The 12,732-nt window shown below is 35.4% G+C and overlaps 1 protein-coding gene across 10 annotated transcripts in view; it reads left to right on the top strand.

Annotated features, from left to right (window-relative positions):
• Positions 1 to 12,732, top strand: part of TP63 (tumor protein p63) — a gene marked incomplete at both ends in the record, with an annotated part of 244,135 nt that overhangs the window by 137,598 nt on the left and 93,805 nt on the right. For 4 of the 10 annotated variants that reach the window (XM_079704362.1, XM_079704361.1, XM_079704357.1 and 1 more), the window contains one exon: positions 9,214 to 9,255. The exons of 5 other annotated variants lie outside the window; for them this stretch is intronic. In XM_079704362.1, the coding sequence (XP_079560488.1) occupies positions 9,214 to 9,255 (42 nt within the window). Of the gene's footprint in view, positions 1 to 9,198; positions 9,256 to 12,732 lie in introns of those variants that run through there. One more of the 10 variants, XM_079704360.1, reaches the window with a different exon arrangement.

The raw sequence follows: 12,732 nt of genomic DNA, 5'->3' as shown, positions 1-12,732 counted from the left end.
CCCTGATACAAAGGTAGTGTGCACACTGGGGAGATTCACAGATGAGATCATTGAAGTTTTCCCAAAGTTACAAACCAGTGACTTCTCCATTCTATTGCCTGGTGCTATGCTGTGTTTAACAGTGAGAGACATTTCCTATAACTGAAGATGAGTGCAGAAATAAGAGAAAGACATTAGAACTCACTTTCTCTGAGAGTCTGAATTAAAAGAGACAAAATGTGATATTTCCCTGGAGTTCATCCAGGACTTCAGAGTAAGTGCACCTCCTTTTTATTTTGCCTATGGATTTTTTTTTTCCTGGAAAGGGTGGAGAGGACTTATGTAAGAAAGAAAGCTGAGTTGCCTCAAAATACAGCCTCCAGGAAGAATGAGGCATCCTCTGCCTAACCTATATTCCTGCTGAGGAGAGAAAAAATCAGGAACTAAAAGTGAAGCTTAAAATCTCCAGCTTGATAGAAAGATTGAATGCTTGATAGAAATCAACTGGTCTATAAAATCAACTGCTTTCGCCAGCTCTTTAGAAAGGAAATACTGCAAGGAAAAGATGTGAGATATAAAGTTGATAGAGAAGTTGTCTGTCTTCATCAATAGTAAAATTTAGAACATGGTTAAACAGAAAAACGTGAACACCAAGGAGACTAGAATCACAGTAATATAGGATGTGAAATATGTAGCAAACCTAAATCCAAAGAACAGATTAGAAAACTGCAAGATAGATGGGGAAATGTCCTGCTTCAGGTAACATAATCAATTTACTGGCAGAGCCAGAACTTAACCCAAAGTCCATGACTCTTGGAACAATATCCTTTCATGCATGATCCTTAAAGACAAGATGGGTTGATTTCCCTATAGTTATTAGGTAGGGTAAATTATTTAAAACCTATTATCATATTGAAATATATCCCAGTATGGAAACAAGGAAAGGTGATGTGTTATGCAATTAGCTTGAGTGAATATTTGTTGATTATCCATCCACTTAATGAAAAGGACTAACTCGAAATGAGAGTTGAGACCTGGACCCCAGGTTTCTGCTGTTGATTCCAGTGCTCTTTCCACTCCTCCAAGCTGGCAATTGACTGTATTGTCTATGACCACTTACTGCAGCAGCAGCTATTTGGAGGGTATGGCAGTAAGCAGAAAGGAAAGGAATGAAATATAGTTTTAATCAGCTTATCTATTGAAATACTAGAAAATCTAGTGTTTAAAAAATAAGAATTTTTGGGCTTCCCTGGTGGTGCAGTGGTTAAGAATCTGCCTGCCAATTCAGGGGACACGGGTTCGAGCCCTGGCCCAGGAAGATCCCACATGCTGTGGAGCAACTAAGCCTTTGGGCCACAACTACTGAGCCTGCGCTATAGAGCCTGCGAGCCACAACTACTGAAGCCCATGTGCCTAGAGCCCGTGCTCTGCAACAAAAGAAGCCACCGCAGTGAGAACCCGCACACCACAACGAAGAGTAGCCCCCGCTCACTGCAACTAGAGAAAGCCCACGTATAGCAAGGAAGACCCAATGCAGCCAGGAAAAAAAAAATACAAAAAAAAAAAAAAAAGAATTTTTGGAGGTATTTAGTAGCATGTCCAGACTACAGATATGAATAAATAAAAGGATAAAAGGGTTCTGAAATCCATTTAGAACCTATTATAAACTAATCACTCCTATAGGTTGGTTAGGAAGTTAAATGTTATAGGGTGATATTTTGATTTTATAGATGAAGGTTAAAGAAGATAAGTAAACATACCAATATTCAAATACAAGTCAGTGTAATTTAAAGATCTGCACTTTCCAAAGATGATCAACTAATGAGGATGGAGATTAGTATGTTCATTTAAATAAATAATGTATAATAGCAGTAGGAGAAAGTTAATTTTGTTTGTGCATTTTTACTCTAAAATATTAAAAATATAGAAAATAATTACAGTTGCTAATGATGTTGTGGCAGGGTGAGCTCTGTTTTATATTGATGGTCTAAAGAGAAACTGGTATAATATCTGGAAATCAATTTAGTAGTATCTATTGGCCTTTAAAATATTTAAATATCTCATAATCAAATAATGCATCTTCTAATAATGTATTTTAATTAATAGCATAGTACAGTATTTTTTTGTTGGTTTTTTTGTTGTTGTTGTTTTGGTTTTTTTGTGGTACGCGGGCCTCTCACTTTGTGGCCTCTCCCGTTGCACAGACTCCGGACACGCAGGCTCAGTGGCCATGGCTCACGGGCCTAGACGCTCCGCAGCATGTGGGATCTTCCCAGACCGGGGCATGAACCTGTGTCCCCTTTCTCAGCAGGCAGACTCTCAACCACTGTGCCACCAGGGAAGCCCGTGTAGTATAGTTTTGCTTTAAGATTATAGTGTTAAAGAAAAATAGAAACAAATCGAATGCCCAATTAGTGGAAAATGGCTAAATTAATTCAATAGCCTTATATAGCAATTTAAAAACATAGGGTTTAATTAAAATACCTGAGTAATGACCTGAGTATGCAATCATATTAACAGGTTAATTTTTAAAATAACTATATGCATACATTTATACAGACACATATACACATTTTAAACAAAATATATCTTTAATATGTTCTATCATATGTTCAGTTTGTAAAGCACACGATTATATAGAATATATATCTTTGGAAGAGAAAATACCAAAATTTTAACAGTGGTTACCTCTAGGTTCTGGGATAAATGGCTAAGAAGTCATTTTTATGTAATAAAGTAATCAGAATTTCTATTTCAATATATATAATACTAAACAGCAAAGAAACTTGGAAAATATATGACAAATATGTCAAAGAGTTAATATCTTTCTTAATAAAGAAAACACTACTACTCCAGTGAGGTAGGGATTGGAGGAGAAAGCAAAGGACATTACTAGATCATCTAAAGAAGGAATGCAAAGAGCTAAGAAACAAATTGAATTACACTTAACTTTGCTCACAATCAAGGGGATTCATATTAAAATAAGAAAATGTTTGTTTTCATTTGTATAGTTGGAAAAGATCATTCTAATACTGTGGTTCTTAAACTCATACAAATGCAATTTGATTCAGCCCTTTGGAAAATAACTTGATTCTGTACCTATCAAGTGACTTAAGTTCATAAACTTTGACCCAGTGCTTTTAGATGTAGGAATACTTAACATGGGAAAATGCTCATAATACCATAATAACTAAAAAATATATATATATGTTTAATATAATCCAATTTTGCTTGCAGAATATATATATAAACATAGAGAAAAGACCAAGGAAACTTTTAGCAATAGTTCTCTATGAGTGTTATACTTATAGATAGCATCTATTTTTTATTTTTATTTTTCAGTTTTGGGCTCTAAATATCACATTATTTTTATAATCTTAAACTTTTAAGTGCAAATTAAAGATAGTATGAGAGATGATCTTATTTCTTTGCATATGGACACCTATTTACTTGGACTGTTTTGGATCCTTTCAAATCTTGATTTCACCATTTAGTATTTATTTGCATATCAGTATTTTCATTTTTATCTGTAAGACAGGAATAATAACAGCACATACATCACAAATTTTTATGAGAATTAAATGAGTTTGATATATATAAAGTGCTCTGAAGAGTATCTGATCCACAAAATATACAAAGAAAGAGAGAAACTAAACCCTGTCTACTATGTTACCTTCTACTTGAAGGTTTACAGAAAAAACAACAAACAAACAACAACAACAACAAATATATATATATATATATATATATATATATATATATAGCTTGAGTACATCTATAAGATTTAGGGCAGAACTTGTCTCCCCTTCTGTACCTAAGAGGCTTACTCATCTTTCAGAGCCTCACTAGCGACCCTAAAATGGATGTGATTTTTTATCTTGCTTTGGAATTTAGCTTTAGACTTAAGAGAAAATTGATTTGGTGAATTAATTTAGTGGCCTTCAATAGCATCTACAAATGCTAATTCTTACCTGTCTGGAGCAGGAAAGGAAGGAAATTACTTAACTTGAGAAAGATTAGAGCTGTGAAAGTTACTCACTGTGTCTTGCTGGTCATCCTTTGACTTTATGGTGGGTGGTATTAAAATGATCTGATTGATTTTGTTCTGGGGCAGCTTGGAAAGTCCCAACATTTCTTAGCTTTCACACAAGCTCTATAAAACCCCAATATTTTTTGCCTGTTGCTGGTTTATCATGCTGACAATTTTCCTTCTTGACAAATAATTATTGAAGATTTAACATACTATCCTTGGGTTGAAAGCATCATTTTTCTCTGTCTTCTATTGTAACTAGGTGCTGTTTATTGATTCATATAGGAAAGGCATCCATGTCATAATAAATACTTTGGGTAAAGAATCCATTTTCAACTTTCTGTTTTTTTTCTTACAGAGTTAAATTGTTCAACTGGACTTATATTCATCAAGCTTTTAGACATGAAATGTGATATGATGACCAGAAGTGTACTCTGACCTCAAAAGTTCATAGCCTCATAGGGGAGACAGACAATTATACAATTTTTTTCATTGTGAGGTAGCATTTTATTATTATTTTATACATGTTCATATAAAATAAGAGAAGACTGAACTTCAACTAGGGAATTGGAGAACTCAGATTCATTGGAAGAATTTGAAAATGTTTCAATTTATCAGGTAAAGAGAATGAAGGCATTTCAAACTGAGGGACCAGATTGAGCAGAGGGGCAGAAATGGTCAGCTGGGGCCAGCATGTATCAAGCAGGGTGGAAAATAGGGATGATGAGGCTGAGAGGGTAGCTTGGGACCAGCCTGTGAAGAAGGATCTTGAGTGCCTACAAAAATAATTGGTTTTGTCCCAATGGCATGGACTCATCCTGAGGAGTAACATGATCATAGTTGTTCTTTAGGAAAGATAAAGTGATGGTGAGGGGCCTCTAGAGGGAGGGGAGAATGTAGAGATATTGCTAGATATTAATTTTCCTACCTCATTCAGGTAAATTTTTGGTGAAAGCATAGAGGGTTGATAAATTTAGAACCAGGCACATATTCTTTCTTGGAATCTCAACTGCTAATATAAAAACAAGTCCCCAGTCTTTGTTTACTTTAATAAATGACTAACTAAGTCTCTTCTAACTTCTCTGTTCTCTCAATTCAGTAGAACTAGAGTCTTCATGAGGCGAACCCACTAAAACACTTATCTCCATTTTTATGGCTTCATGAAACCTAAACATTTCCTTGTTCTCTCTACTTACCCCAAGCCACAGGGGGCAGGCATAGATCTGAAAGACAAAATTGCGTCCACTTTTTACTTCCTAGAATTTTATAGGTACCCTGTTGTTCCCTACCCAAACTTACATAGTGTGGATTAAGAACTTCAGACAAGTATTTTCTGTGTGCTGAAGATTTATATACTTGCTTAACTTTCTCACATAGAGATATAAAATGGAGACATTGATATTTGGTATATTATAAAGATTGCATGTCAAATTAGAGAGAAAGAATTATTCAATAAAATGATGAAGATAAGTTATATTTCGAGTGGAAGTGTATCTTCATTTATTTCTCATACCAATACAAATTCTAGAGAGTGAAAAGATTTGCATATGAAACAATTCAAAAACCGATAATAATATGAAATGATAATACGACTGAAGGATTTTATAATGTTGGGCTGGCAAAGGCCTTTCAAACTATTTTTGAAAAGTAATAAATCATAAGAGAAAAATGATATGATAAATTCAGTTATGGAAAAAATAAAATTCTTCTACACCAAAAAGCAAACCATAAATCCATATACGAGTTGAAACACCAGAAACACACACACAGGAATACACACAGTGGAAAAATATTTGCAGCACTTATGATAAGGGTTAATATCTTTAATATACAAAGAGCTCTTACATGAGTATCTGTTAAGAAGGATATTCAGCAAAATTTTAATAGTATTATTTCAGGAAAACATACATGTTAATCTTACATCTTGAATGACTTCTCCTTCCAATGCACTAGATTTACAGCAGTGGCATTTTCATTCAAGGGATAGTGCTGATCCCTGATTCTGAGGCCATGAAGCTTTGAGGAATTTGAAGGAAATGTCTGGAAATGAAAAACTGTGAGCTGTGAGTCAAGTTAAATAAAGTTGTTCTGACTCCTGAGGACTTGGGAAGCCTACTTACAATCTTTGAGTTTGTTTATTTACCTGTAAAATGGGGATAATAATACCTACATCATTAGGTTATTAGAAAAATTAATGCATATTAATAAACCTTTGAGATCCAAGATAAACATTGTTGCATGGCGAATACAGAGAATGTTTGCTTGTCTCTAACCTTTTGCTTAAATAAATGCATGATGTTTACATCAGGTATTCACACTAATTCTGAAATCAAACGTTATCAGATGTACTTTGATTCACTCTTTTATGAAAATGTTTGTGCTCAATTCAAATTTAAATGGATTAGTAGCTATTAGTGAATTTAATAGGAGGATATCCTAGAGCAAAAAACATGGATTTTCCCCCTAGTACATTGTACCTTTTTCTTTATGTCATTTAAGCATCTTAGTATCTGTTCAATTCAACTGCTTCATTGTACAGCTCAAAGATGAGCAAACTGAGGTACAAATATCCCAGCAAAATAAGAGAAATGTAAATAATCCTCTAAATCACTTCCATGAATTCTGGACAGAGACTCTTATCTATATAATGGTCTTTAGAAATCGTTTAGTTCTGCCTCTCATTTCACAAATGAGGAACCTGAATCCAGAGTGGTTAAATAACCTGCCCCAAGGGCACAGAATTGGTAATAGTTCCTGTATCTCCTAGTTACTCCTGTAACCCCCAGTCCAGTGTTCCTTCCCCTCAGGTAGCCAAAACACACATGTAGCCTCAGCAGATTTATCATATCTTACATGTAAGATACACGCATTTTAGATTTTGGTAGTTATGTAGATAGAGATCATAGTCTGACTGGCATGTGCTGAAGGCTAAGGTGGTAGATAGAAGGAATTTGATCTTTTTAATCCATCACATTCTGCTGGGAATCTTTTGACTTTGCGAAAGATGAAATTTGTTTACATTTGATAGAATATCATCAACATCTGAAATTGTGGACCTTAGATTTAGGGGTTCAAGTGGTTACACTACTCTATTCGTGTAAGAAAGAATCCAATAATGACTTTCTGGGCAGTTGTGCTAATGGCATTTACTCCAGATTATTTTCCAAACCTGACTCATTCAGAACTTCCTACTGGGCTGTAGAAAATACAGATGTAGGGGTTGTATCCCTGGAGAGTCTTATTCAGTAGATACGGGGCCAGGTCAAGAAATCTGTTTTTAAAAAGCACCCTGGATGATTCTCAGGGTCATCCAAGGTTTTGAACCACTTAACTAAGCACAGCTTTAAGGAAACAGCTAACTGCTTTCTACTATTGACTCAGAAGCTGTCAGTGGGTGTATAATTTAAATTCATGGAACAAATAATGAAATTGCATTTTTCAAGTCATTTCTTTTTTACTTTCTTTCTCTCTCTCTCTGTCTCTCTTTTTTTTTTTTTTTTTTTTTTGCCTTGTAGCTACAGCTTATTTGGTTAATTACAGGTAGTAAGAGGTCATCTTTCCAATATTTCAGTGAAGAGATGAACATTTTGTCTGATATAAATTTGTAGCATTAGTGTTTTCATATTCTTGGACACTTGAGATCAAATGATATTACTGAAAAATTTTTGCAGAAAAAGAAACATTCTTACCAGTAACTTAGGGGCTAAATAAATATCACCCCATGATCATATTATCCTTTATGTGCATGCATTTTATGGATGTAAAAAGTGAAGTAAAGAGGAGGCAAATGCAAGGTCATGAATGTATTTGCACACTTTATTTTTAAAGTTTATATACTAACATATTCTGTCTTCTAATTTTCGTCTAAATTTTAGAATAAATCTAAATATTAACTCACTGTACAGATATCTTTTCCAGTTATAACTTTCACGCAGGACAGGGAATTTGTCTTCCCAAATGTGGGGAGAAGAGTGACGTTTAGATATAAATCTAACTGAATTATGTAGAATACTCGACAGCAATGAGCATATTTTAGTGGATCGCACAATAACCATCAGTGTGCATTTCAACTTCACTAAATCATGGTAAGAAAGGCCAGATTCTACATGAATGTTGTCATGTATTTATGTAAATATATTTTTAAGGTAAAAGCTAACTGGTCTTTCAGACTTCAAGATTTATTATTTTTATTAGTAATTACCTGTTTATAAAAATATTATCTTTGAGCATCAATAAAAACTAGATATGGTAGAGAAGATAAATATTCAAATAGATTAGCTATTGTATTGATTCTGTGTTTCAAGAAATACGATAGAAAGAATCAGGTTTTTTTTTTTAAAGGGTTTTTAAAAAATGGGCACTTTCCCCAGGATTTCTATTTCCTGTACATAATGTGGATGTTTGTTTGTTTTTACAAGTTAACGGGACCAATGGTTTAAATTGTTATTGAAACATGCTCTGGACGATCAAGTGGCTTATGTTAGCATAGCTTTGCATGAAACCACTGGCGTTTCTCTTGGGAGAAGAAGTTGAAAACCCTTCGCCTGTCAGGCAGTGGATTTTAATTTTTATATTAAGGACATATAAGCAGGTTTTCCCCAAATTTCTAACTGTGTAATCATTCTTGAAACTCCACATCTAGGTTTAAAAAGTGAAAACAACGAAACAAAACTTTCAAAAGCTTTCCCTTGAAGTTTTACTTTTCAGATGCAAAGTGTAAAACAACTTTCTGAAGTGTCTTCTGTAAGTCCTGGTGGTGGTACGGTTTGTAGTTTGTTTGGAGAGATTTTGTTTTCAGGAAAGAGTGTACTTTCTTATGAAAGAGACAAGGGAAAGTTTTACCTGTCTCTCTCCTGTTTTTTTTTTTCCCCTCTCTTTCTTTCTTTTTCTTTTAAAGATTGGTGATAAGGAATTCTAACTACTTAATGAGATGGGAGAGGCCTCACTCCATTGGAGTGGAGGAGTCCAGGTGGAAGTTGATGGATTGGACAGGTAAAGAGAAGAGTCCCGCCCCCTCATGCCTATAGTTGGGTATATATTAGGGAACCTAGAATTATGTACAGAGAGAGAAAGACAGAGAGGGACTTGAGGTCTGTTATCTTCTTAGTTGATTCCTACTGTAAGGGTCTCAGAGGGGGTGGGGGGTTGGCAAAATCCTGGAGCCAGAAGAGAGGACAGCGGCATTGATCAATCTTACAGCTAACATGTTGTACCTGGAAAACAATGCCCAGGCTCAATTTAGTGAGGTAAGGCTTTTAGATTTTAGCACTCCATTTAGAGATGCTATTTCATTTCTATTTTTTAAATAAAAGCTTACATATTGGTGGTTCTTGGTCACCCAATGTAATGTTTTTGCAAACTGTGTATAGGAATCTCTTTTCTTGGTTAATATTTTCTGTGGAGACTGTAAGATTTTTTTTTTAAGTAAAAGATGAAACAGTAGGACAAAAGGGAAAAGAAAAATTTCTGGGTGATGTTATGTATTTGAGGAAGCCCAATATTCAGGAGTTTATAAAATCACTTTGTATAAGAACAGACTGAGAGAGCAGATCACATTCTGCCAGATACACTGAACTGACTCCTCTGTTGGGTATTCATGTATCAGTAAGACAGATTAGTTGATTGTGTCTCAACTCAGTTAAGTTCTCAGTTCTATCTTCAAACTTCATCCTAAAAGCAAATGATGCTTTTTTTTTTTTAAGTAATCAGGTGGGATTTTTTTAAGCCATCTTCATTTTGAATTCTGTCAATCCAGAGACCCACCTAAATCCTCAGGGGACTTCACTCAAGTCCCTATTGTCTGGTGATTGACTTCGACTTTCACTGTATGCTGACAAAGTTATTTTGGAGCAATGCATTATTAAATATTTATACATGCATACATGTAAATGTATATTATAGCATATAGGATTTTATTTAAGGAATTGATGTTTGCCTCCCTCATCTCTCCTCAACACGTTTGTCTCAGGGATTTAAATCTCTGAAGGGATAAGAAAAAAAATCCTAAAGAGACTGTAAGGCTTTGAGGAAGTTTCCTAAGGTTGAGGGAGGTCTAACAACAATATTAGTTTACATTCCTCAGAATAGGGCAGCTGTGTTGACACTAATCAGATGAGGGGGATAATGCAGTGTGGAGAGAGCTAGTTCAGTGTTTCAGATGAAACTGTTTGCAGGTGAATGCTTGGAAAAGTAGACTGTAGTACTCAAATAGAGCTCCTTAAAAATCAAAACAAAGTGTATAGTACTCGGACAGACAGCACAAGGAAGCGTCCCCAACAGACAACAAAGCAAGGCCAGCGCTATCACATATTGACCACACTATTGTCTAGACACCTGAACTATGTAAATATAGCAGGGGAAATATCGAGTTATCTAAAGAAGGAAAAGGAAATGCCTATTTTCCTTTAAAACATTCAAGTAGCCTTGCTTGTCCTCAGTGGAGAAACTTGAGTTTCTTGTTTTTGCTTTAATATTGAAAGTTAGCTTAAAATGTTACTAAGCAATATTTTTTTAAAAAAAAAATGGAGGTAACTTCTATGATTATCTTGTTTCTATTTGATTCAATGTTGTCCAGTTTTGATCATTAAAAAAAAAGATCTGTCGGTCATATCATATCTGACTTTGTGTTCATGAGATATTTCACGTGCAGTCATTTATAAACAGGCTGGGATCTCTGTGTGTGTAAGTAAAAAAAGGTAGAAGCAAAAGTTGATTTAGAAGTAACTGTAAGAAAAGTATGAAGTTGACGTAAAGTGGAAAGGAATGATTATTTCTCATAAAAGGAAAAACATTGCATGAATACTGTGATGAGAAGGTATTTGTAGGAATGACTGCCTTTTATGGAGGTAAAAGAGTTAGGCTGTATGTGAGAGTACGGCATACTCACAGTGAAAGAAAATACCTTTACATGCGTCGGTGTTTTTCAAAACTTTAAGGGATATGTAATCAAGAGGCAGTAGCTGTCTGTTTTCTCTTGAAATGCTGCTAATGTACATAGAGGCTACTGATGAAGAAACATGGCGACATTTCTCTACCCTCCTGTGTCATTTCGTGTATTTCTGTCATGATTTTTATATCTGTCTGCTAGTGTGTGTAATATGCATTATCTTCATGGCTTCATTTCCGTTCTATTGCTTAGACCGGTTTTCTTTTCTGCATAGGGTTATCTTTTAATAACTAGCCCTTTGTATAAATGCAGTTCTACATGTAGGTATATGAAATGCCTGGGACCACAGGGCCCTGAGAATCCAGAAATTTCATACACAAGTTATAATGCTTTAGCATTCACCTTCTGGTAACATTTATTAATAAATGTCAATATGGAATCAGCCATTTATGATTATCACATAAGAATTGTTAAAAAATGGTCAGATTAAGAATAAAAAGGCATGTCACTCCCCGTGAGAGTGAAAATTATTTGAAAGCCATAACCTGTTCTCTGACTTCAAATAATTTTTTAATTTAATTTGCTAGCAAATTCTTTGGATTGGTAACTCAAAAACGATATATGAACACTGTTCCTCCCCTTTCCCCCTTTCCACAATTTTCCAGTTCTTTCCCCCCAAGCAGAGCTGAATTTGGGAAAGCTGTTACTGAACAGGAAAGGGCCCGGAAGGGAGGGGAAGGCGAGCAGGATATAACAGGCAGGGCTTAAGTTTCCACCCTTGGGTTGCAATGAAGAGGCCTCAAGCAAGCACCTTTCCAGTGCGCCAGGCTGGAATGATACAGCCTCTGGGATTGGTCTCATACTTGGAGAGCGAGGCACTAAAGAAAGGAAATGGTTCATAGATTAAGTTTTAGTTCCATTTTCTTGCCAGAAAACCTAGGCTGTGTGTGTGTGTGTGTGTGTGTGACAGATAGACAAAGAGACAGAGAGAGAGAGAGAGAGAGAGAGAGAGAGAGAGGGAGAGAGTATTTGAGAGCCCTCAAACTCCTCCTTAGAAGAATGACATTTTATTAAAAATCCCCATCTGGGCTTCTGTATGAAGATGGAAAGGTACTTTGGTGAATGGGTTACAACATTCATGACTTCAACTCATATAATGAATCACCTCATTTTACAAATCAAGGTTAATGATTTCTCTTTTTGTAGTTGAGAGAGCTATAGATATAAAAATGAGTCCCTGTTTACTTAACTTTTTCTCTTTAGACAGAAATACACTCTAAAAAGGGCCACTGTGATTCATGATAAGTGCTCCAAAAAGAAGTTTCCGTAAAGAACTGGCATGCAAATCTAGTTGAGAGTAAGAAGAAAAGTGCTGAGGCAGCAGTATAAACTCTGAGTGTTCAGGTCATTGCCAATTAATTGACCTCTGGGCCTGCATTGGCAAGGAAAATAGTCTTTCATGTTCTAATACTGTTTCCAAAGGCTGACTCACATTTTTTCCCATGGGAGTGGTTTTTCTCTTTATAGTTAATAAATGTATTCTTTTTAGCTTTCCCAAGTTGCACCTCTGAGATACTTAGCACCATAGGCAAAATCACAGTAGGTAAGAAGCAGAAGCAGCAGACTTAATTCGGGTGTCAGCCAGGTTACGTTCCTCACTCCATGCTGTGGTCTTAGATTGCACTACTTGTTTTACAATTGGTTGCCCGCAAGCCCAGAGGGGACTGGGAGAAAGAGATCTTAGATCACAGATCATAGATCATACTTTCCTTCACTGTTATTGGAAAAATGAGTGGTGATAATAAATCACTTATCCTTTACCTAGATAAGGAAAAAG

Source organism: Hyperoodon ampullatus, assembly GCF_949752795.1.
Source record: "Hyperoodon ampullatus genome assembly, chromosome: 5".
NCBI lineage: Eukaryota > Metazoa > Chordata > Mammalia > Artiodactyla > Ziphiidae > Hyperoodon > Hyperoodon ampullatus.
Note: the sequence above shows the minus strand (reverse complement) of the source record. Positions and strands in the feature narration are given on the sequence as shown.